The sequence below is a fragment of the Podarcis liolepis genome, assembly GCF_965112155.1.
Source record: "Podarcis liolepis genome assembly, chromosome: 9".
NCBI classification, from domain to species: domain Eukaryota; kingdom Metazoa; phylum Chordata; class Lepidosauria; order Squamata; family Lacertidae; genus Podarcis; species Podarcis liolepis.
The window spans coordinates 46,550,567-46,574,742 of NC_139564.1; the positions used below are offsets into that span (position 1 = coordinate 46,550,567).

At 43.7% G+C, this 24,176-nt stretch overlaps 1 protein-coding gene across 1 annotated transcript in view; it reads right to left on the reverse strand.

Moving 5' to 3' along the window:
* SCRG1 (stimulator of chondrogenesis 1) overlaps positions 1-24,176 on the reverse strand; it is a 77,617-nt gene that overhangs the window by 1,424 nt on the left and 52,017 nt on the right. The window contains exons 4-5 of the mRNA XM_083520379.1: positions 5,858-6,070; positions 1,913-2,183 (exon numbers count right to left, since the gene is read on the reverse strand). Of these exons, the coding sequence (XP_083376505.1) occupies positions 1,913-2,148 (236 nt within the window). The 5' untranslated portion in view covers positions 2,149-2,183; positions 5,858-6,070. The remainder of the gene's footprint in view (positions 1-1,912; positions 2,184-5,857; positions 6,071-24,176) is intronic.

Genomic DNA, 24,176 nt, shown 5'->3' on the forward strand with positions numbered 1-24,176 from the left:
TTTGTATACCAATTATGCTTAGTTATATTGGCCACTCTCTCTGTACGGCCTATGAATTACACCGAGATGTAAAAATTGTGGCCCCCCCAGATTTTGCAGGATAGCAATTCCCATCATACTTGTTAATTGACCATGCTGGCAGGTGGCTGATGAGGGTTGTAGTCCAACAACAGCTGGACAGCCACAGGCTCCCCATCCCTGAATTAGATAGAGCTTAAAGAGCTCAGTTTATCTGAATTCCTAATGTCTCTGGAAATGAGGGTTATTGACCAATTTCTAAATATCAAGCCCATTTACTTTCCTCCCCAACAGCACAATGTTCTGCATGGTTATGTTGGGCTTTCTGCCAGATAAACAGAATAGGGTTGAAAGGAACTACTGGAGAAGGGAAAATGTGAAGCATCTAGCTCCTGAACCTAAGGTAAAGGTAAAGGGACCCCCGACCATTAGGCCCAGTCGTGACCGACTCTGGGGTTGCGGCGCTCATCTCGCTTTACTGGCCGAGGGAGCCTGCGTACAGTTTCCGGGTCATGTGGCCAGAATGACTAAGCCGCTTCTGGCGAACCAGAGCAGCGCACGGAAACGCTGTTTACCTTCCCGCCAGAGCGGTACCTATTTATCTACTTGCACTTGACCTACCTGTTGCTTATTCCAAATAACCTGATTTCATGGTTGTGTGTTCCAGTTACCATACTGCCACCACATCAGTACACACACTGCTACTTCCAAAATACCACCCCCTCCCTTTGTCCCTCTTGTCTATGCTGCTCATCTTTGAAATTAGCAGCAACAGAGGTGCTCTTGTAATAACCAGTGCTGTCCTCAGAATGACCGTTTCTACCCCAGATTCCGCAATGAACAAGTAGACACATCTATTGGATCAGTGGCCCTATGTCCTATAGTTTGTGTTACACCAAAGACTTAAGTGGGCTTACATATTGTTAGCTAGCCTTAGGTCCAAAATATCTGAATGTTTATTAGGTAAGGAAAAAGAGTGGTGGTGGTCTAAAACAGAAGTCAGAATCCACCCTGGATCTTACGACGAAGTGCGGTATATAAATCTAATAAATAAAAATAAAATTAAGAATGACCCACCATGAAACTTGACATACCAAGTCAGACCATTGGTCTATCTACTTCCATATTGTCTACACAGACTGGCAATGTCTCTGGTTTCAGGCAGGGAATATTCCCAGCCCTACCTGAAGTCACTGAGCATTGACCTGGGGACCTTTTGCATGCAAAGCAGATGCTTGACCACTGAGCTACAGTGCCTCCCTCAGACAGTGTGCATCCAGGTTCTGACCAATGTTGCTTAGTATCGGCAAAATCCCTATGCATTGCCTTTGGACCATTGCACTCCTATGTCATATTTTGGTACTGAAGCTTTGAAATGGGCTCATTTGTCTTGTTATCATTTGGGATGTTAGGTAATAATAGATGGAGGGTTTTTCTGCTTTTGATTTCAATTAAGCTGCAGCAGCGTTTGGATTTGATATCCCGCTTTATCACTACCCGAAGGAGTCTCAAAGCGGCTAACATTCTCCTTTTCCTTCGTCCCCCACAACAAACACTCTGTGAGGTGAGTGGGGCTGAGAGACTTCAAAGAAGTGTGACTAGCCCAAGGTCACCCAGCAGAGGGCCTTCTTGGTAGTGGCACCGGCCCTGTGGAATGCCCTCCCGCCAGATGTCAAAGAGAACAACAACTACCAGACTTTTAGAAGACATTTGAAGGCAGCCCTGTTTAGGGAAGCTTTTAATGTTTGACGGACTACTGTATTTTTATATTTTGTTGAAAGCTGCCCAGAGTGGCTGGGGAAACCCAGCCAGATGGGCGGGGTATAAATAATAAATTATTATTATTATTATCTCTCCTTGCAAATAAAAGAAAGCAAGAGTCAAAGTTACTTACTTTGGGCAGCAGAGCAATTCATTAAAATTACAATAGCAGACCATCTCACAGCCCTTTCCCTCCCAGAAGTGATCTTGAAGAAGCCCATCAATTGGTCGAAGACTGGCCACTCCCTCTGGGACTCTGTGACAGTTGTGGTCTTTTAATATTTTCCTGTAACAGGAGAGGCGGCCAGATGGTGTTGGGTTGGTCCCAAGCAGAAAGCTCAGAAACAGAAGAGTGGAGAGCATCGTCATTTTTGTGCTATCTTAGCAAGAGTTTGCGAATAGTGCTAGCGAGAGAAAAGAAAAGGTGCTTAGCTGGGTGCCGACATAAAATCAGTCTATTTATCAAATTCATCCCTTTAGCCCTGTTTTTCCACTATCCATGGATAGGAGAAGTTTGATTCCATTTGCATTTAAAGCCAAATCTTACCAAATTGTCGCTTTCTAAAAGAATATGAGAACTGAAGCACAGCCATCCTATGAAATTCACACTTGCCCAAAGTTCGCAACGCAGTTCCCTAAGCAATGTTTGCAAATATGCATATGCTAGGGGAATGTGTGCATACGAATGCATATATTAGTGAAAATAACATACAGAAATGCATACTAGGGAAAATTGCTCGCAGAAATGGGCACATTTGTGAAAATGTCATACAAAAACTAGGAGAAATTCACATTTAAATGCTGGTTAATTTTCTGCGAAAATGTAAAGAACTGAATTTAAGATTGGAAACACAAAAAGAACTGAAGTGGGTGGACCTTTCTTCCTAGAAGTATCTCATCCAGAGTACTGGAATTAGCAATTCCACAATGTTGTGATGGTCTTTGCAAGGTGTTGGGTAGAACCACACACACGCCCTCCTGTAGATTAAGTCTAGCAGGAAAAAAAGTGAAATTACGTGAACATGTTAAATTGAAGTGACATTTTCAGCAGGTTGTTTCAGAAAATGTTCTGAGACTTGCACAAACAGATGATGACATTGGAAAATGTGTTGCTAAGGCACAAATCATTGCTAGAGCATTCCAGGTTCTCGTTCTGACCCAGATTGTCACATCTGCCAGAAGCAAAGGGTGTTTTAAAAAATAACATTAACCATAGCAATGGGATTTAACAGAGCTATGCAGGCCACTGTGTTGTGCAGAAGCCAATATTCCTGAGCCACTCTTTCCCCTAGCTGCTAGTCAGCCCTCCTGTTTCCAGGTTGATCCCCAGCACTGGATTTGAACCAGATAGAAACTTTTAATGCCATTGTAGCTATCCCCAATGGTATAGATGTACCTCAGGGTCTCTCCAGCACTTTGATCCCTCAGTCAACACAATAAGTAAATCTTGTCTATGTTCCAAGTGTATTTATTGTTGTATAGTTTATAGTATTTAAGATGGTGATGGCATGGTGTTGCCAGTTTTAAAAAACAGTAAATCCTAAAATGTGTCCTCGGCTATTGTGTGGATTAGAACTAAGGAGGCTTTTTGATGTACTTAGAGTAAAGTCCAAATAATGTACCAAATAAGGTCCCAAATAAGATACAGTGGTGCCTCGCAAGACGAAATTAATCCGTTCCGCGAGTCTCTTCATCTTGCGGTTTTTTCGTCTTGCGAAGCACGGCTATTAGCGGCTTAGTGGCTATTAACGGCTTAGTGGCTATTAACGGCTTAGTGGCTATTAACGGCTTAGCGGCTTTAAGAAAAAGGAAACAAATTTGCAAGAACTCGCAAGACGTTTCGTCTTGCGAAGCAAGCCTATAGGGAAATTCGTCTTGCGGGACGACTCAAAAAACGGAAAACTCTTTCATCTTGCGCGTTTTTCGTCTTGCGAGGCATTCGTCTTGCAAGGTACCACTGTATTGAAGTGTTTACTGCTGACCTTACCTTTTGGTATCCCAGCATATTTTCTGAGGCCTGAGGTGAAAGTGTTTGTGTAGAGGACCTATTGTTTTTATGCTCTAAACCAGGCATCCCCAAACTTGGCTCTTCAGATATTTTGGGACTACAACTCCCATCATCTCTAGCTAACAGGACCAGTGGTCAGGGATGATGGGAATTGTAGTCCCAAAACTTCTGGAGGGCCGAGTTTGGCGATGCCTGCTGTAAACAATATGATATGGTTTGTACTATAAATTTATTAAGGAAGCATTAATTGACACCACATTGGTACCTCAGAAGTCGAACAGAATCCGTTCCGGAAGTCTGTTCAACTTCCACAACGTTCGGAAACCAAGGCACTGCTTCCAGTTGGCTGCAGGACGCTCTTTCAGCCAAGCGGAAGCCGCTTTGGATGTTTGGGTTCCAAAGAACATTCGCAAACTGGAACACTCACTTCCGGGTTTGTGGCATTCAGAAACCAAAACGTTCGACTTGCAAGGCTTTCATCAACCAAAGTACAACACTACTGCTTTAAATTGCTGAGTGTGATGGATGATACACTACCCAAATGATGTCTTGAAAAACATACTCCCTGTGCAGTGTTTTCAAGGCTCCTTTCTGTTCAAGGTTAGACTCCATCTGTTAGAAGAATTTGATCCTGTACAAAAGCAACCTAATTTCTCATATCAGATGTGCACATAATCTAAGATAGGCAGTCTTAACAGATTTTGCCCTTTGTTACACATTCTCAGCATTTTAAATGTTTCAAAAGAGAGATCTGAATATATGCTTTGAGTTAACACACATTTATTAATGTATTTAAATATGTAGTTTTAGGAAATATTTTTTTAAATCTCAAGATTAATGTGCAAATGGATTGTGGTGATAGATAAAAGCATGAGAAACAGACACGGAGAATGACCCTGATAAGAAATGGCTGCAAAGTAACAGAAGAAGAAGAAAAAGTTTTAGGAGAAGAATCCAACTTACCTGTAAATTCCTTAATTGTGGGAATTTGGACAATGGAAAACTGCCCTCTATTTTTCCAGTGTATTTTGCCTCCCATCTTACTGCCCAAGCTCCCTTGTCTCCCTCTCTGCTGGAGTACTGGTCTGTGTTCAGAGGTGTATTTTATATCCTGAGTTTTAACTGTTTCGTGTCAAAAAGGTTCTATTTCCCAGTAATAAAGGTGACTTGGACTTTGTGGACCAAATAGCCATGTTCTAGCTACTATGGAAGCCCATTGACAATACTGAAGTGCACATCTTGTCACTTGTGTCTTATTTTCAGGCTTCTCTAGTAAGTGAGGTGATGTGAATTACACCCATCTGTTTTCTTGGAATCAGAAAGGTGTGCTAATCATTTTTGGTACTGCTGTGGTTCAAGCAGGCAGGCTGCCTCTCTCTCTCTCCCTCTCCCCCCCCCTCTCTTCTAATACAGGGTATGCAATACTACAGAGCAGTGCTGGAAATTATTATTCTGGAGCGAAGAATGGGTATGAAGATGACAAATATGAATATCCATGTACATTCTGGTTTCTTTGGAGAAATTAAATGGGGGTTTAATGTAAAACAACAACAACCCTAGTGCCTCTAAAGAATCATGGAATTGATGGTCTGTCTTCACAAAGAGTCAATTCATGGAATCCCTTCTTGGTGGATTCGCTGCTCTGCTCACCATCACACAGCGGTACTGTCTGTCTTGGCAAACTGAAAGGAAGGGCGATACATATAATTTTCAGATATTCTAGTTCAATGAATGCATTTGTTGCTGACATTCACTATATTAAACACATCAAATTTTAATTTTCCCAGCACTGCTCTGTAGTATTGGATACCCTGTATTTTTAAGCTCTCTCTCTTGGATTCATAACAAAGAAAAGAGATTGCCTTTCCTCAGCTACTTAGTCAAGGCTGTTAAGCAAATTAATACCTCTTCATATCCACCACCTTCTGAGGTGCAGGTCACCTCCACCTTCTCGGGCTGTTTTCCGCTTGCCTGGGTTCAACGCACGTGGCTTTAGTTTTAGCTCTTAGAACCAACCCAGAGAAAACTAATTAATTAGGATCATTTGCGTGGGGCAGGGAAGAGACATACCTTATTTGTTTGCTTCTTTTTCCTGCCTCCTTGCCTGTTGTGTCTTTTCAAATGTTGAAGCAAGCTAAAGGGAGATGCTGCGGGGAAGGAGGGCTGGAAGAAAATCCCGGATAAATGCTCCTTTGTTTGTCTTGACTCTGATTTCCTAGTGGTAGACTGTCGCTAAGGAGAGAACGGCCAGGAAGCTGGCAAAAGAGAAACGAAGAGCTCTCCCTTTCCAACAGAAAGCAATTGGTCTACAGATAATAATAAAAAAAGATTACCAAGACAGGAAGGGAAAATATATTGCAATGTGAAAGCAAATACTCACAAGTAAGTCCACTGAGAGCCATGGTGCCCTTTAAGCAATCTTAGGCTACTTCGTGCAATCATCTGTCAATGTGAGCAGACCACAGTGCCCTTGTGGGGCATATTGGGTGATATTCAGCTAAGTTTTACTCAAGAGTAGACTTACAAAGGGGACGCGGGTGGCGCTGTGGGGTGGCGCTGTGGGTTAAACCACAGAGCCTAGGGCTTGCCAATCAGAAGGTTGGCGGTTTGAATCCCTGCGACCGGGTGAGCTCCCGTTGCTCGGTCCCTGCTTCTGCCAACCTAGCAGTTTGAAAGCACGTCAAAGTGCAAGTAGATAAATAGGTACCACTCCGGTGGGAAGGTAAACGGCATTTCCGTGCACTGCTCTGGTTCGCCAGAAGCGGCTTAGTCATGCTGGCCACATGACCCGGAAGCTGTACGCCGGCTCCCTTGGCCAATAAAGCGAGATGAGCGCTGCAACTCCAGAGTCGGCCAAGACTAGACCTAATGGTCAGGGGCCCCTTTACCTTTACCTAGACTTACTAAGATTAGCCATGCCCATTAATTAGCCATGAGTACAGCTTAATTGAATACCACCCATTACTTATGTTACTTGGCAAGATTTATATACAGTAAGGAAGCCTCGTCATGCAATAGGTCATTGCAACTGGTGGTTTTCCAGAAGGTTGGTGGTTTGAGCCCACCCAGGAATGGCTGTGGGCAGGATTCCCTTCCAGGTCCCTTCCAACTCTGATTCTAACTTAAGTGCATTTAACTTGGTGCACATTCAGCTTTGTGGGTGTGGCAAAAATGTATTTATTTAAAATGTAAAGGGGGTGGGGCTCCAGGAAAAATGGCTTTGGCCATCCTACCCACCACTGAACCAAATGGGTTTTTACAATACACAAATTTGACTTTCGGTGCAAGCTCCAGAATGTAACCACCTGTAAATTACAGGTTTACCGTACTACTACTTCAGTAAAAAATATAGTAAGTCACTGATTTTCAACTTGTGGGTCAGTAGCTGGGTCATTTGTCTGATCTGAAGCTGTTCACAACAGCAGCACTGCTACCATACAAATACGGGGGAGGGTGTGTTAAGAAATGGGTCTCCAGATGTGCGTCTAGGTCTCAAAAGGTTGAAGACTACTGCTCTACCAAGTGGTTAACATAAAGCAATCTAAAATACTCATTCAAAAAAACTGGTAGTACCAATCATTAAAAATAAAATAAAATAACCTAATAAATATGAATATAACACAAATAATCCTAATAAAATTATATGTTAAAATTACAGATTATATGTGCTCACATGCTCATAGGTAATCATGTGAACTCGGCATTTATAGATCCAGTCAGGAAGAAATGACACTGTTGTGGTCTCTGGAGAAAGCTGTCATGTTTGTCGTCGTCATCCCCCCACCTGTCCATTTATTTTTATTTATTGCTTTTCAACTTTGATTCCAGCTGGTTACAAGGTTCCCATCTCCCCAAAATGTACAAATCCATAAAATTGCAAACAGACTATGAGTTGGTGGATGAAAGAGCAGTCAAGAATACTTAAAGGTACATCAAAAGCTGCCTGAGCTATTTATGAAGTACTGTATTGAAAGTAAAACAAATGAGAATATTTTCACCTAGCACCAAAATGAAAGTGCCATCAGGCAAGCAGCTTGGAGCAAGTCCCTTGGTAGCTGAGCTCAAAATGGCTCTTCTCTACGGAGGCACTTGAAGAAGGCCATCAACAGATGAACTATGAGCACAGAGAGGTGGTCATGGAAGGTGGAGCTCTTTCAGGTGCTGTTGCTATTTATTTGATTTCTTACCCGTCCTTCACCCTGAGCAGAATACACCAGCATAAAAGTAATTGGTTAAAACAATTTACAATCCAAAGAAGAAGGTGGTCCTAAAATATATACTATCTCGGGAGTCAAAGGCCGTAGTAAAAAGGTACTTGTTTCCAATGGGGTTTAGAGCTTTAAAAGTGTGCACCAGTCCTTTGAATTGGTTCTTTTAAAACTGCCAAGAAGGAATCCAAACTAACATGACCAACTGTGTATGTTTGTTTCAAGTATGTTTATCTCACCCTTCACCAAATTGTCCTGGGACAGGACTGCATACGCATTAAAACCATAATTTGTGATGTTTTAAAAGCTTAAAGAAATAATGAATTACCATAACAAATCTCAGTGGAAATCTACATGGCAGCAGGAAGGGAATAAAACAAAGAAGGCGAGTCTTCACTCATCAGTGCCACACACATCAATGAAATGACACGCCTCAGTGGAGAGGTTATTCCATAAGTGAGGGGCTCCCACTGAGAAGGCCCTTCAGGGCACCAAGGTACCACAGCTCTCACTTGAGGCAGGCCCATAAGCAGGGTTCCTCTGCTGATCTAAATGTATGGGCAGGTTGGTAAAGGAAGAGGCTTTCTTTCAGATATTTGAGGCCCAACTCATTTATAATTTGGTCCAGAAGGTACTTGAATCAGGTCCAGAACAAAACTGGCAACCAGTTAACAAAGCATGGATAATTGTGACCAGGCTAGCCCAGTCTAGGAAAAGTCATAGTTGTGAATAGATATTTTAATCACTGAAGCAACATGGGCCTGAGGTTTCCTCCCCCTTGCTAGCAACCCTGTCCTGTGTCTGTTGCACTTTCAAACAAAAGGGCAGAATAGCTACAGGATTTGATTCCAAATCTCTAATCAGGAGGCCATGCTTGGACTAGAGTGCACAACCCCATCAGAAAGAAAACTGAGAGTGGAAAATATGCAGGAAGTGAGACTATAAGCATGTTGCAATGAGTTCCTCCAGCTCCAATCCTGTGCTGGTCGCCTTTCATAAGGCCTGTAAAGCAAAGAAGGGAGATGTTTGACCTGCTGTCTTAGAGTATTTCTTTATTAGAAGGATTTCTAGCCCGCCCTTCATCGAGTGAGCAATGCCAAGGTTAGCCTACATTAAAACAGAAGACAATGCATTTGTAGGTAAAACAACATCAGCAGGGCAGGTTAAACAATGAGTCAGAGCAGCAGACTGATGGGTATTAGTAAGAGGATATATGAATTATATTTGATCTTCTACAGACCCACATGTGTGGGTTAACACAAAAGAAAAACGGCTTGTGCCTGTTTTTAAAGCACAGGGTTTGCACATAGAGGGCCCCAGCAGAAGAGTTTACAGTAAATCCCATTGTTAGGCAGATTTAATAAATGCATAGGAACAGGTTTTTAAACCACCTTTTTAATATCCCTGTCCAGGAAACACTGAAGCTGAATAACCAGTTGAAGATGGTGAAAGGAACACTTAGCTATGCAAGCCCCCTGGGCCTCCAGTGACAATGAAGGAATCAGTAGCATTCCCATATTATGGGCCTCCTCCTTCGAGAGGAATGCAACCCCATCCAGAACAGGCCGCCTACCTAAGTTCCACACCAAGGCACGGTCTCTCCTTTGCCAGGTGTCAGTTTATTGGCCCTCATCCAGCTTCACCCAACATGGTTCACATTCTGCACAGCCTCATTTGATTCAGATGTCAAAGAGAAACAGAGCTAGGTATCGCCAACATATTAATGGCACCCAACTCCAAACTACAGTGGTACTAGGGTTACAGACGCTTCAGGTTGCAGACTCCGCTAACCCATAAATAGTACCTTGAGTTAAGAACTTTGCTTCAGGATGAGAACAGAAATTGTGCAGTGGCAGCGCAGTGGCAGGAGGCCCCATTAGCTAAAGTGGTATCTCCGGTTAAGAACAGTTTCAGGTTAAGAACAGACCTCCAGAATGAATTAAGTTCTTAACCCAAGGTACCACTGTACTGACAGTGTCACCTGTGACTTCATATAGATGTTCAGTAGCACAGGGCACAAGATTAAACTCTCCAGTACCTTATAGCACAAGCACCACAAACCTGAACAACACTATTCTACCATCTGATCCTGAAGTTAGGAGTGGAACCATCATATCAGAGTCATAGCTGTCAACTTTTCCCTTTTCTTGCGAGGAATCCTATTTGGAATAAGGGAATTTCCCTTTAAAAAAGGGAAACGTTGACAGCTATGATCAGAGTGCTGCCAGTTCCCAAACTACAGAGCTGGTCCAGTAGGTGCTTCATACCTTGCCCCCAAAATATGGAAAACAGCAAAAAACCCCAAAAACTTTAGAACCATCTTTATATATGCAACTACGGCGGCTAGAATTTTAGTAGCAAAAAACTGGAAATGTGACTCAATTCCCACAAAGCTTGACTGGCAGATGAAGATGATAGAATATCTGGAACTTGCGAAAATGACTGGGAGAATAAGAGGAAACTCAAACCAGAAAGTGTGTAAAGAATGTATAACATTTAAAGAATATCTAAAACAATACTTTAAAAATGCAAATCTGACAGGTCTAGATTGAATCTTGAATATTAAGGAAAGCTATAAATGTAGAAAATTTTCTGGATATGTAATAGATATAACAGGAAATGCGTAAAGGTTAAGAATATGTAGAAAGCACAATGAGGTGAATTGGAAGTCAAAAGTGTGTGTGGTGTTAGACGATGTGTTGTTAGTTAATGTTTAGTTGTCACTGAGGTATTGTCTTGGTTTGTCTATGTTGTTATATGTAAATTGTTTTGCAATAAAGTTTTTTTTAAAAGAAAAAAATATATATGAAAAACAGCATTTTTGTAGAACACCGTTCTGGGAAAATTAATTTTGTTAGCTGCAATGAGCAAATGTAAAGGTAGGATATAGGTTGGATGGATGAAGACATGCACTTAAGAATTATTTTACAACGTTGCCTGTAGCATTGTAAAAGGTCCTGGGGTGACTTTTAAGTCACCAGGAGCTGCAAAAAGTTTTAGATCACCACTAGCACAGGCAGAAGAGAAGAGGAATTGCCTGATTTACTCTTAGTATTGCCGCTTGAAGCTCACAATTTCAGGTTACCTGGCGCCACCTGGTGCTATAATGGAGCATAGATTGTGTGTCTTTAAATCGTTTGCACATCTTTTGACTCCGTCAGGAATTAATGCTTGTGTGAATTTGCTTGTAGCAGCTAAAGCAGGTGGGACACTTCTGCCAGGAGAATCACAAGCATGCCATTTGCTACAGGGCTCTGTTGCCACATATTTTAATTTGATTTATGTGTGTTTCAGCTTCAGGGTAGCATGTAACAAGGGACACAACAAACTCACAAAATGTATCAGCAAGGATCTTAGCTTCAGTAAATAAACTTTTTAGGCTTGTGTCATCAAAGATCTCCATTAAAGCATCATATATGCTACCAAGATAATATCTCAGTGGTTTCAAAGCATTGCTCTGACTCTTTCAGTCACTGGCTTAGCGTTTATGCCTAAGTCTGATACATGGATAGTTAGAATTTGCCAACGCAATAATTCTTTGCCTGTTGATGCAGGTAAATAATTATAGGTCTGTTGAATCGAAAGGAAGAGACTAGTTGCTTCCAGACAACACTTTTAATGTATGAATGACTTTAAAAAATGATAAAATTATTCAAAATAGAAAATAAAATTTAAATATTATCAGAGTTGTGTAATATATAAGAAATACTACTCTGTATGAAACTGTGACCCTCAAATGTCAGTCCTGCACCCCTCTGAGGTCTGCACACTTGCTGGCCTTGTGATAGTCCTGGTTCTGCCTGTGAGTCCTGATGACTTCATAGATATAGCGGAAGGGGACAATTATTTACTAATTCCAGTCCCATATGATCTGATATTGGCATCTTCCTTTGATTCTGTCATGCCACATTTTGGTTCCTTGGTCTTGTCAGTTCAGTTCTGCCACACCAGGTCTCTTCCGCCGCACTGAAGGGAAGAGTGAGGTGGAGGAAGCCGGCATCTGCTATCATCTAGCTGTGCGGTATCTGATGCTCCTTTTGCGGATGAGTGGGGGGTGCAGTGGTTGCAATGTTCAACTGGGGAAATCTGGGTTCAAATTCTAACTTAGCCATTGAAGCTCACTGGGTGAACTAGGGCCAGTCATGGGCTCTTAGCCTAACCTACTTCACAGGGTTGTCGTGAGAATATATCGGGGAAGAATGGGAGAACCATGTAGGAAAGATGGGTTATATGCTGGAGATGCCTTGATTCAAATTCATTGGGTGACCTTGGTCCCAGGCACTTTTGGTCTAATCTTGTTCACAGAGCCTGTTGTCAGGATAAACACTGTCTTGGGCAACTTGAGAGAAAGGTGAAATATATCACTGTACGTATCATTTTGTGCTGAGGCCATAAGAGTTGGCTTGGACAGGTCTGTAGCCATTAGAATTAGTAGAAACTATTTTTGTTTCCTAATCATTGAGGAAGAGACAAGTGGGATCGCACAATATAAGATACAACCACTGTCACTCCGGCTTAATCTGTTGTTCTCGGAGATCAAGGTATTAACGCACACAAGAATCACGCCAGACAATTTGGGCTTCTTCTTTTTAAAGAAACACCCCTTGCCATTCACTCACATAGCCAGAAGAGGTCACTAATGAACTCTCTAAATACCACTGTAATTGTCCCCCCCCCCCCACCACAATAAATATATGCACTTGGAATCACTTTGAAAATGACCTGGAAATCGCTGCAGTACAAACCAATGGAACCTCTTACAACAGAACCAGCACCACACACACACACACACAAATTCCACACACAGAGACTCACAAATGCAACACAAACTGTCACCTTTCTCGGTTTTGTCTTACTTGATGCAGCTATTTTTTGATTTACAGAATGCCCACTGAATAACAATACCACAATGATGGAGATTATTCCCACCCTTTTTCAAGGCGTTCAGGGGATGTGCTTGTATATGGGAGAATACCTACAAACTTCAGAATGTGGGTTTAGGAGAAGCCACATTAGTACATGCTGGTTAGTCACCCAGGATGCAAAATATCAAATACCAGTTGGCACCCGTGGCAGCTTTATTCAATAGTGAAGGAAGTGTCAAACCTCCTTTCCCCATGCACTGTGGTTCTGGTGAAAATGGGAACCCCCCCTCTATTATTAATTATAAAAATTGCAATGGTGCAATTTTTAGTTGAATCTGGGTTTTCCAAATACAAAAATGTTATCCCTACGATTTGGACTTTGTCTATGACTTCTGAGCACTGAAACAATTCTACAAACCGGTTCTCAGTTTAATGTTGGCAGGAAGGAGAAGGGGGGGCATGAATCACAGTAAGTAGTTACAGTATGAGCTCCAAATGATTTCCAGAAGTGTGTACCTGGGGGTTTCAATGCTTTGAAATTTCATTCTTAAATTAGTGCCCTCCACCATACCTTAATGCATGACACAACTTATGTCCCCCCCCCTTGCATACTGTTTCTGCACTCTTAAAGTAGAACAGACTTATGTATAACACCTTGAAGGTGTAGCAGTAAATGTGTTAGGAGGCCATTAAGCAGATCTTTGTTCCTTAAGATACTCAAGGTGTGTATTAACAGCCCTGTAAAACATGCCGTTTTGTGCACAAATACAACAGCCTCATGTCCCTTGGGTCTCAGGCTTTATCGTTTGGCCAAATGAAATGGGTAACTTTAAGACAAAAAGGCAAGGCTCTAAAAAAAAAAATTCCAAGGGGACGTTTTCCCATGTTTTTGTCAGTATAATTAAAATAATAATAAGAGACGAGATTATGGAAGAAAGTCCAACAACTCTCCCAGCTCCCAGAGATCTCCTTCCTCTGTTCTTTATGGAACCACACAGTTGGAGGAGGCCTCAGAAACCATCAAGTCCAAGCTGCTACTCCATGCAGGAAACTGAAATCTGGGTGACATTTGCACCATACGTTTAAAGCATGATGAGACCACTTTAAATAGTTGTGGCTTCCCCCAAAGAATTCTGGTAGCTGTAGTTTCTTAAGGGGTGCTGAGAGTTGTTAGGAGGCCCTCTGCCCCCTCATAGATCTAGAATTCTCAGAGTTCCCTGTGAAGAGGAATTGATTGTTAAGCCGCTCTGGGAATTATAGTGGTGTGGAGGTTGGGACAGTGCAAACACAGTGGTGGAGCCAATCCAGTGCCCCTGCTGGCATGTTTGCACCACGACAACTTCACAGCTGCCTGTTTCTGTACCAGTATGCTTCAGCAACTCAGCTGGATGGAGGTTAGGTGAGTAGCATTGACTGCTGGATGGGAAGCTGGTATGTACTCAATACTTTACACGTGGATTCACCTGACCTTTAAAAAAAGCGCCCAAGGTGGGGCATCGAGTGAAGACAAGTGACTACAGTTTTCACTTGTGTGATAACCTCCCTCCCCATCTCTCTCTCTCTCTCTCTCTCTCTCTCTCTCTCTCTCTCCCCATCCAACCTCTTTTCAAGCCCAGGTTCTCATATCCCCTCATGGCAAGTGCTGGATTTAAGAGAAGAACAGGCTAACCTGGCTCCCACAGTACCATTGGCACAAATTGACAGAGGCCTTGGCTACTACTTCATGAATTTTATTTCATGGGGAATACTAAAGCAGATGACATCATTCTAAAGACGGCAGCAGTAAAAAAGAACTAATGGAACTGGATTGTAACGCTGAGCATTCGGTGTGTCTCCCCGAGGGGGGAGGCTCAAAAACAGGGAAATGCTGGCTTGCCATTGAAGTCAATGGCAAAAACACTCACGGACTTAGATTAACGCAGGGCCTTTTGCAAACTCGGCTTGTAGGCCCCAATCCAGAAAAGCACTTAGGTGTTTGCTTAATTTTTGGCAGCTGACTAATATTATGAATCAATGGAATAATCAGAATGCATCTCCTGCTAAGAAATATATATTCTGATTTAACATGCTTTTGCATGGTGACCCCACCTGGTATCATTGCTCAGAGGAAGGTAAGACAGAAATATCCAAACCACCGCCCTTGTCCTCCACATTGCCCTAGAGCAGTGTTTCCCAACCACTGTTCCGCGGCACACTAGTGTGCCGCGAGATGTTGCCTGGTGTGCCGCGGGGAAAATTAAAAAATTCGAAAGATTTTCGATTGGGGCGCCGTCACTAGATGACCCCTGGGGTTCCCTCCCTCCCTCCCGCTCTGCGCCTCCCTCCTCCTCCTCCTCCGGGGAGGCCCTTCCTGGCTCTCGGCCAAGGCTTGGCGGCTGCCACTCACTCACTCGCTCGCCCACCCGTCCCTCCATCCCTGCACCCGGCCTCTCCCCCTCCGTCCCCGGCGCGGGGGCTGCCGGGATCTGTAGTCCCCTCGCCCTTGGGCTCCGTGCCCGCGCGGGGTGCGCGAACTACGTTTCCCAGCGTGGCCTGGCGGGCCGGGCGTTTTGTTTGAAGCGCTCTTCTCCCGGCCATGGAATGAGCGCAGCGGCGGTGGCCGGGCGGGCAGGGGCTCTTCCGCGCAGACCCCACGCAGCCTGCCTGCGCCCCCGCGGAGATCGGGCGGCAGGATGGAGCCCGGGGATCCCCACGGAGGCGGAGCGGCGGAGGCGGAGGCTGCCCCCCAGGTAGGGCTGCATCGGGGGGGGGGGTTATTTTTGCAATGCTGCATCCGCGCCGGAGGGGACGCATCGGACCGCGGGGAGAGCCCTTGGCGGGCGTGCAAGGCAATGCATGCGTGCAGGCGTTGCATGGAGTGCAGTGCAATGCAATGGCAATGCGGCGCCCTGCATGCATGCATGCAACTTCCACCGGCGCTCCGGACTTGGCAGGTGAGGGGGGTCCCCAGTGGGCGGCAGAGAGAGCCGGGAGGGCGAAGGGGAGCTGGGGGGGAGCAGCGCTGCTCCCCGAGCCGAGCCCGGGGGGGAAACTTCGGCGTCGTTGCGCCGGGTGTTGGAAGCGGAGGCTGGCGGGGGCCCCTCACCTGCAAAACCTGGTCGCCTCTCATATATTTCGTGCATTGCATTCATCGCCCGCTTTCTCCTCCAAGGAGCTCCCGGGGGCACGCGTGGTTCTCCCCGTGTTATCCTCGCAACAACAGCCCTGCGAGGTGGGTCAGGCGAGTGGCCCAAGGGAGCACCCAGGGATTGTCCTGGCCAGGTGGGGTGATTTGAACCCTGCTCTCTGCCCGGTCTTCGTCCTCATTTAGCCCCCACATGTGCATGACTGTGCATGACCGAGGTTTTCCCCCCTCGTCTTGGCTATGGTGTGAGTCTGTGCTGTTAATTAATGGGGTTCTGCCTTCGGAGAAGATGAGCCAGCCCTCAAGGAGGTGATTATGTAATTTGCTAGCAATTCATGTCCCTCCCGGCGTGACGCTGCACGCTGACGTCACGGGGCTGTAATGGTGGTGTGCCTCGAGATTTTTTTCATGAAACAAGTGTGCCTTTGCCCAAAAAAGGTTGGGAAACACTGCCCTAGAGCACCACCAGATCAGGCACTGAAAGGACTCACTCCTGCTTAACAGAGCATGTGTCTGGTCAGATGGAGGAAAGAGAGTCACATGTCTGCCCTCCATCAAACTTATTCCTCACAGTTTTGTACAGTGGTACCCCGCAAGATGAATGCCTTGCAAGATGGAAAACTCGCTAGACGAAAGAGTTTTCCGTTTTGGAGGTGCTTCGCAAAACAAATCTCCTATGGGCTTGCTTTGCAAGACGAAAAAAACTGCTAGACGAAGAGAATCACAGAACGGATTCTTTTCGTCTTGTAAGGCACCACTGTACTGTGGCTGCAGCCAGACCCAAATGGCTCCATGCTGAGGTCAGCAGCTTTGTGCATCATTGTTTTTTTCATATACATGGGCAGTTATAAAAAAAGTGGCAAGAGAGAATGGTACGATGTCCACTCCCGTAAGCTCAGCACCTGTGAATGTAAGCAAGCAAGCAAGCAAGCAAGCAAGCAAGCAAGCAAGCAAACTTAAGATAAGCTTGTTAGAGCTGCTTAGTAGGCAGTGTATAAATTTAATAGTTAATAGTAAATTAGTAGTAGTAGTTCTAAATTTGTTGGGTTGTATTCAGTGGTGGCTTTGCATTAGTAGAAACCACTTCTGCTTACCCAAGTTGGGGCAACTGGTTTTTGGTGATTTCCACCCTAAAAAGCTGCTCCGGATTATTAGGGAGCCTTCCAGAAGAGATGGAGATATGGCACAGAAGTAAAGGGGATCAGTGAAAACTGGATGTCGTGACTTGCATGGGGGCAAGGGCTTTCCACAAAGGCAAGGCTAGCATTTGGATGCTTGCAATTATTATTATTTTCTTAAATTAAAAACATAAGCAAAATAGAATGACCTTATAAGTATCTCTAAATTAGCTTGGAGAACAAAACAGCAGCTCTTTACTACTGGACCTAGGAAACACTGGAAACCTTATTATCTGCCTTAATAACACACACATTTTCTCCATATCAAAGGAGTTGCAACGTTTTTGGAACCCAATCTAAGACTGAATCGTGGCTTCTGGAAGGAAACAAGAAAAGTGAAAGTAGTATGGAAAATGTGAGAAGAATCTGAAACAGAATAGCAGGGGATTATATGGACAAGAACATACAATTCCCCCAACCCACAAAAGCTCATCAGCCGCAAAGCAGCCAAACCAAATTTAAATCAAGCATGGTAAGAATTATGTCCATAGTTTCAGCCAAATGGAAAAGAGAGGGATGTTTTTATTAAGAGAGATATTTGCAAAGCTTCATCTGTATGTCCTAGTGGATAATAATGAGATGCAGAGACATGTGTATATTGGAGAGATAGCTATAGCTATGTATATGATAAGGTGCAAGATATGCAGTACTTACTGTCCATTATTTCAGTCATCAGCATCGTAATATTTTTGAATAAATAGTCTGACCATATTTCCTATTCCGATAATAGACAGACTTACTGCTAGAATTGCTCATTTCTCCTTGTCTATCTCATATTGTATTTCATTTTGCTGTATCATTCCTGTTATGTACTGAACTTCTCACCCTGGGCCAGCAGGGGGATACTGTAGATAGTTATGCAAATGAAGGATCGAAAGTGATGTTCAGTGATTGGATAGTTTTAGAAAGTTGCTACAGTAACGTTGTACTGGAGCTCTATATAAGCAGGCTGACTGAGCCCTTCAGTTCAGTTCTGTTCTGGCCTCTGAATAAAGAAGAGCTGTTTGAAGAATCGCTGTGTCGTCTGATATGTTCACCCACAACTTAACAATTCCTTCTAGTTCCAAGGTTCAGAGATGAGTGCCAGTGGATATGTAGCCAAAATACACGAAAGGGAGGTCTCAGAAGGCTCCGGAAAACCCAAAGGTTTCCTTTGTACAAGTACAAGCAAATAAAAAACTTGTTGACCAACTGGATAGCTCAGTTGGTTAGAGTGTTGATAATGCCAAGGTTGCAGGTGTGTTCCGCAAATGGGACAGCTGCATATCCCTGCATTGCAGGGCATTCCACTAGATGATCCTTGGGGTCCCTGCCAACACTACCGTTCTATTATTGTAGTGAAAGGCAATGGGGAGAGGATCCCAAAACAGCCCATCCTCCCTAGACCTTTTACATTCACTTCTTTCCCAGTTCTTGTGCGATTATTTTTTAATTATAAAATATGAACCTTTTATCTCACTTTCTAATTTTCTCCAACACCTTCTCTTGTCCCCAGTGTCCTACCACTAGGCTGTTTTAAAAAAAATGCATAGAGATTTAGCCACGGTGAAACGGGGTCTATATTCCCAATGTCATTGTTACGTAAATTTCTTGTGTATAGAAAAAAACAACCACTCAGGTATGTGTTCCAGCATAAATGGTCAGACACCAAGTTTGTTATATTTGATTCTGCATTTTAAAAAGCAGTCTAGTGCTTGGACAATGGGGTCCTAATTATTTTTAAATTATTTTTGCCAAATACATTTCTCAGGGACTCCTCATTTGGAGACAAGCCTTTTATACTTCTCTTCCTCCTCCTCCTCCTCCTAGTCAAAATAGACTTCTAAACAGCTTACAAAACATTTTATTTCTTTGTTGGGTGTTATTCTTTCCCTTGTTTAGTGTCAAGCTGTTAAACTAGGTTAACTGTTATTGTTTTATAGAATGTTTTGTGGATTTAGTATGTTTCTGTGAGCCACTTTGGGAGCAACTGCGGAGAAGTGGCATGCAAATAAATCAAAGAGAATGATGATGAAAACCAGTTGCACTACAATGTTCAAATAATTACAGCATAATTAAAAAATGTGCCACAATTAAAGCACACAATAAATTAATCCCAAATTGATACATTAAAATATAAAGGTCTGTAATTATAATATGCAAAAAACCCAACAACAACAACCCAATCCCATGGGGGTCATGTTTGTGTGGGGCCTACCCATCTTTGTGAGAACCATCCTAGGCTTTCCCACAACAGGTTCAACATGGCCGCCATCAGACTGGCAGAGGTTGGGCTACCTACATTGGTTCTAAAACGCAGAAGTTGTTGATGCCCTCAAAGCTGCTTCATGATGTGCCCTCCTTGCCCTGCCTGTGTCACTGTCCTCCTCTCCTGTTTTGCCCAGGACCTGTGTCTTAAAGCAGAACAAGTGAGCGTGACAGCTTGTAACTTTTCAAACAGCTAATCGTTGGTTGCATAAAAGAGATAATTTCACTCGCTTGACATCTCCCCGAAGACAGATTATTAGAGACAGATTAAGAGGTTGCTGCGAGCACGAGCTTTCGTTTCATGAGGCACCAGCCCTCTGCATTCTCCCCGAGTTGGATTCTATTGCAGGGCATTTCTGCCAAGCTTTAATTAGCAGCTGATTTCCAAAGCATCTTAAACTTTAATCAGATTATATAGTTCCCATTGAATTTAGGGGATATAGATGTCTGCTTCCCTGACAGTTCAGCTGGATCCCTGCCTGTTTCTATTTATAGGGCATTTTTATGTGGAGCTGCTTTATTTCTATGACTGTGCCCTTGTCGTGTTTCGACAAGAGGGAGCGCTTTCGACAGCAGGATTTTGTGCTGTATTTCCTCTCCTGGTATTGCATAGTACAGCAATAGGAAGAGAGTAAGTTGCCTTATGGGACACGGGTGGCGCTGTGGGTTAAACCACAGAGCCTAGGACTTGCCAATCAGAAGGTTGGCGGTTCGAATCCCCGCGATGGGGTGAGATCCCATTGCTTGGTCCCAGCTCCTGCCCACCTAGCAGTTCAAAAGCACATCAAGGTGCAAGTAGATAAATAGGTACCGCTCTGGCGGGAAGGTAAACGGCATTTCCGTGCACTGCTCTGGTTCGCCAGAAGTGGCGAAGTCATGCTGGCCACATGACCCGGAAGCTGTACGCCGGCTCCTTCAGCCAGTAAAGCGAGATGTGTACCGCAACCCCAGAGTTGGGGTACATTGGTGGTGGATTTATACTGAACCGTCCACATATCATTCTGTTTGGATTTTTTGCTCTGCAATGCTTACTCAGTCTTACGACATTATCGCCATCTGGAGGGGTGCTCTTGCACAATAGCACAACAAAAGCAGGACAACTGCCCGCCCTGCAACATTTGTGCTATAAAAAGCGACAGGATTTCAGTTGCAAGTGACAGGTTATGCAGCGATTGGGAATGAAATAGTTTAGCTTCCCCCAAAATATATTTGCAGGTACAAACACTATTGAAAACAGGATCACGTATCACCATCCCAATACCATCATGAGCACAAACCATCATGTGCAATACAACTGGTCATCTGAAGGGGCTGCCATTTCTTTCTCTATAGAGAAATTGGCAACTGTGCTTCCAATCTCTGGACTAATGATGAGTACAAAAGCTGGATAGGAAGGACAATTTATTTCAGAAGATGACATTTTGTTTTGTTCATAGTGTCCAAAATGATGAAACTTCTTAAGGACCTTGATTTCAGGTTTTGCTACGTCTTTCTCTTGTAACTATATCTATGCCCTTTGCAAAAATGCAAAATGCTTGGCCAGCAACTTACAAAGTGCATGGCCAGTAACACACCAAGTGCCCCTTCCCCTTGTTGAATTCTATTTCCCTTTCTTCCCTTCCTACGTGCCCTCGTTTTTGTTGATTGAAAGGCCTAATGAAATTGAGCTTGGTGGCAGGGAACCTAATTGTGTTGTGATAGGTGCACTAATGGGGGGATGTGTTTGATCAAGAACACCTCTCCTTTATGAATGAGTATATTTCCCTGGCCGCCCCCTTCATGGGTTGACAATCTATTAAAAAGGAAGTTGAGAAGACTTTGGGCCAGGGAGACCTTTCATTGCATGTTAGTCCTACCACGATTGCCGTTGTTGATTCCGGTTTGCAGTAAATCATCTTTCAGTTCATTATTCACTTTTCCCATACCACCCACTCTGTTTCAGGTCAGGCTCCATTTTCTTTTACCTATTGTTCTGTATCTTTCCTACGCCTGCTCTGCTAACTGCAGAACTCTACCGCCGGCAGGGAGGGTGAGGAAATGGCTCCCTCAAGAGCAATTTATCATGGTCATAAATGTTGTACATTTTACTAGGAGGCCATCAAAGGTCACCAACAAGTGGAAACAAACCAAACATTCCCTGTATTTGGTATTGCTACATCATATATTGTGCGTACACACACACACACACACACACACACACACACACACACAGCAGAGAGTGAGATTGCTGCAGGAAGAACCAGAAATACTTTTGATTCTTCTGTGCAAATCAAAATGTGTAACTACTTGTACTATTGGTTTCTCCTTCTTTTAATGCAGTGGCTCTGTTTTCTACTTTTCTTCCTGTGGTGTATTAGTTTTAGTCACTTGGTTAGGGCAGATGTCCACAAAACTGGTGCCAGCCAAATACCAAAAGCTGCTCAGCCTCACATGCTGCCTTTTCTCAGCTGCCTGTCACGTTCCTGTTTATACCTAGCAGGAACAACTGCAGCTCCTCTAATTCATCCCAGAGACTTTGGGTTTCAGGAATGGTCCGTGCCTAGCAGTGCTTTGGTCCAGTGAAGTTCACAAAGCATGTGCTGGATGGTACAACGCCCTGTAGTTCTTTCCAGTTCTTGCTCCATCCCAGGACATTTCCCTGGTGTCATAAATTCTAGAGGAACTTCTGGCTGTTTGAAACACCCCAGATGACCAAAGAGAGCCGGACACAACTTTTTACATTATCTACTATCCACGCAACTTTCATTTCATTTCATATAGCATTCAGTAAGACATGGATCTCATTCATTCCCAATATTTATATTCACCACACTCACACTACTGGTGAGTACAAATATTTGGAGAGTCTTAGATTAAAAGATCTAGAGAACCTTTCAGACAACCCTTTTTGGAGAAAGACTGGGAGACCACCATATACACACCTCTGCGGGCGAGCGATGGTTCTGAAATAATGCAATGGCATCCTTTTCTGATATACATTCCTTGCTTATCACCTCTTCTTCCTTATTTGGAATTCTAATTCATTCTCACACTTCACCTTATGACCAACGCCATGCTGACCTTTAGGACTAGCCAAATTAGTGTGCTGTTTTGAAGTTGGAATCAGAATCCTCCAACATTTGGAGGTGGGGGAAAGTTCCTAGTCTTGTTTCTACAGCTGTGCTCTAGATACCCAGGAGCATTCAGATCCCTCTCCCTTTTAGAAACATTGCTTGCTCCAGCTTTTGAGGGCTGCGTGCCCAGTGCTTTTTCCTAGAGGACACTCAAGGGTATGCAATACCGGCACCTCTTTTTTGTTGTTAAAAAGTGTGATGCTTACTGTAACAACTTCATCGTGAGTACCGGCACCTATATTTCTAGGGGGGGAAAGACACTGTGCATGCCTTATTATATTCCATTCACATCATACTAGTTGCTGGAAACTGCAGGAGGGGAGAATGGTCTTGTGTTCAAATCCTGCCTGCTTTCCCACAGGCAACTGGTTGGCCACTGTGGGAAGAGAATGCTGGCTGAGATGGGTCATTGGGCTGACCCAGCAAGCTCTTATGTTCTTATTGTAACACCAACTGAGGCTTTTCAAGGCAAGTTGATCTGCTCAATAAATTCTGGCATTGGGTTTTGTTTTGTTTTTCAGCTGGAACCTCCATTGATACCAAAACAGAGGGAGCTCAGACCAGAACTGAATCCCAAGAATTTCCAAACAGGAGCTCAGGTTTCTTGGGTTTTTGGAAGGGGGCTGGCAGGAATGTGCTTTAAGCATACGGTGTGTATGCAGCCTTTGCTCCTTTGAAAGTGCTGTAGCTAGACTTGGACCTTGGTGCTGAGGTCCAGGCCACCACTGCCTAGGGACTCTCACATGGCCACCCAAAGAGATGCAGATTATGAAGGTAGTGGCAAACAGGACCCCCCCCCATCAGCACCTAGACTGGCATGGGCATGATGTATGACACAGGGCCTGGCTCTTGCTGCTACGGGATCCTTTCTTTCTTCGTATTTTCAAGAATACTTTATAGTCAGGCAGAATACACACACACACACACACACACACACACACACACACACACACACTGCTTCTCCACAACAAAGCAATACTTGCCAAGTAAAATGTGTTTAGTGTCAGGATAGCAGCAGTGCTATGGTTTAAGTGAGTGTTAAATGCAAAACTGTACATGCTCAGAGTATTTCTTTCTTTTTCTTATTGGGGTGGTTAACTGTTTTTTATTTGTTGCTCTAATATAGCAAGAATGTAGAAGCAGTTGTAAAGCACGGAAGAGTAGTGAGGGAGAGGGAAAAGGTTAACTGTGTGCTTTGGAACTGAATTAATACATAATACACATGGTCATCTAAAACCCACCCACCCCACGGCAAGGCCAGTAAGTCCAGGGTCTAAAATTAACTAGCTGCACCATTGCCAGTTAAACTAATGGGACAAGCTAGCCATGACTAATTTAGCCTGGATTCAATCCACTGAAGATTCCCTCCCCCCAGATAATTAACTGTCTGGTTTCTAACCTATTTAGCTAATTAACTCACTTATTACCTTTTTGAAAAAATGTGCATATTGCAAAACCACACTGAAGGTCTGTCTTTGAGGCTCCTGAAGGAATACGCAAGATAATTTCATAACCAGAAACTGCCATTCACTGCTAGAAGGAAAAGTCATCTTTAATCATTCATTTTTCATAATACTTGGAAAGATGGACTGTTGCCAATAATAGCAACATACCAAAATGGCTATAATAGCAACATACCAAACCAAATGATTCT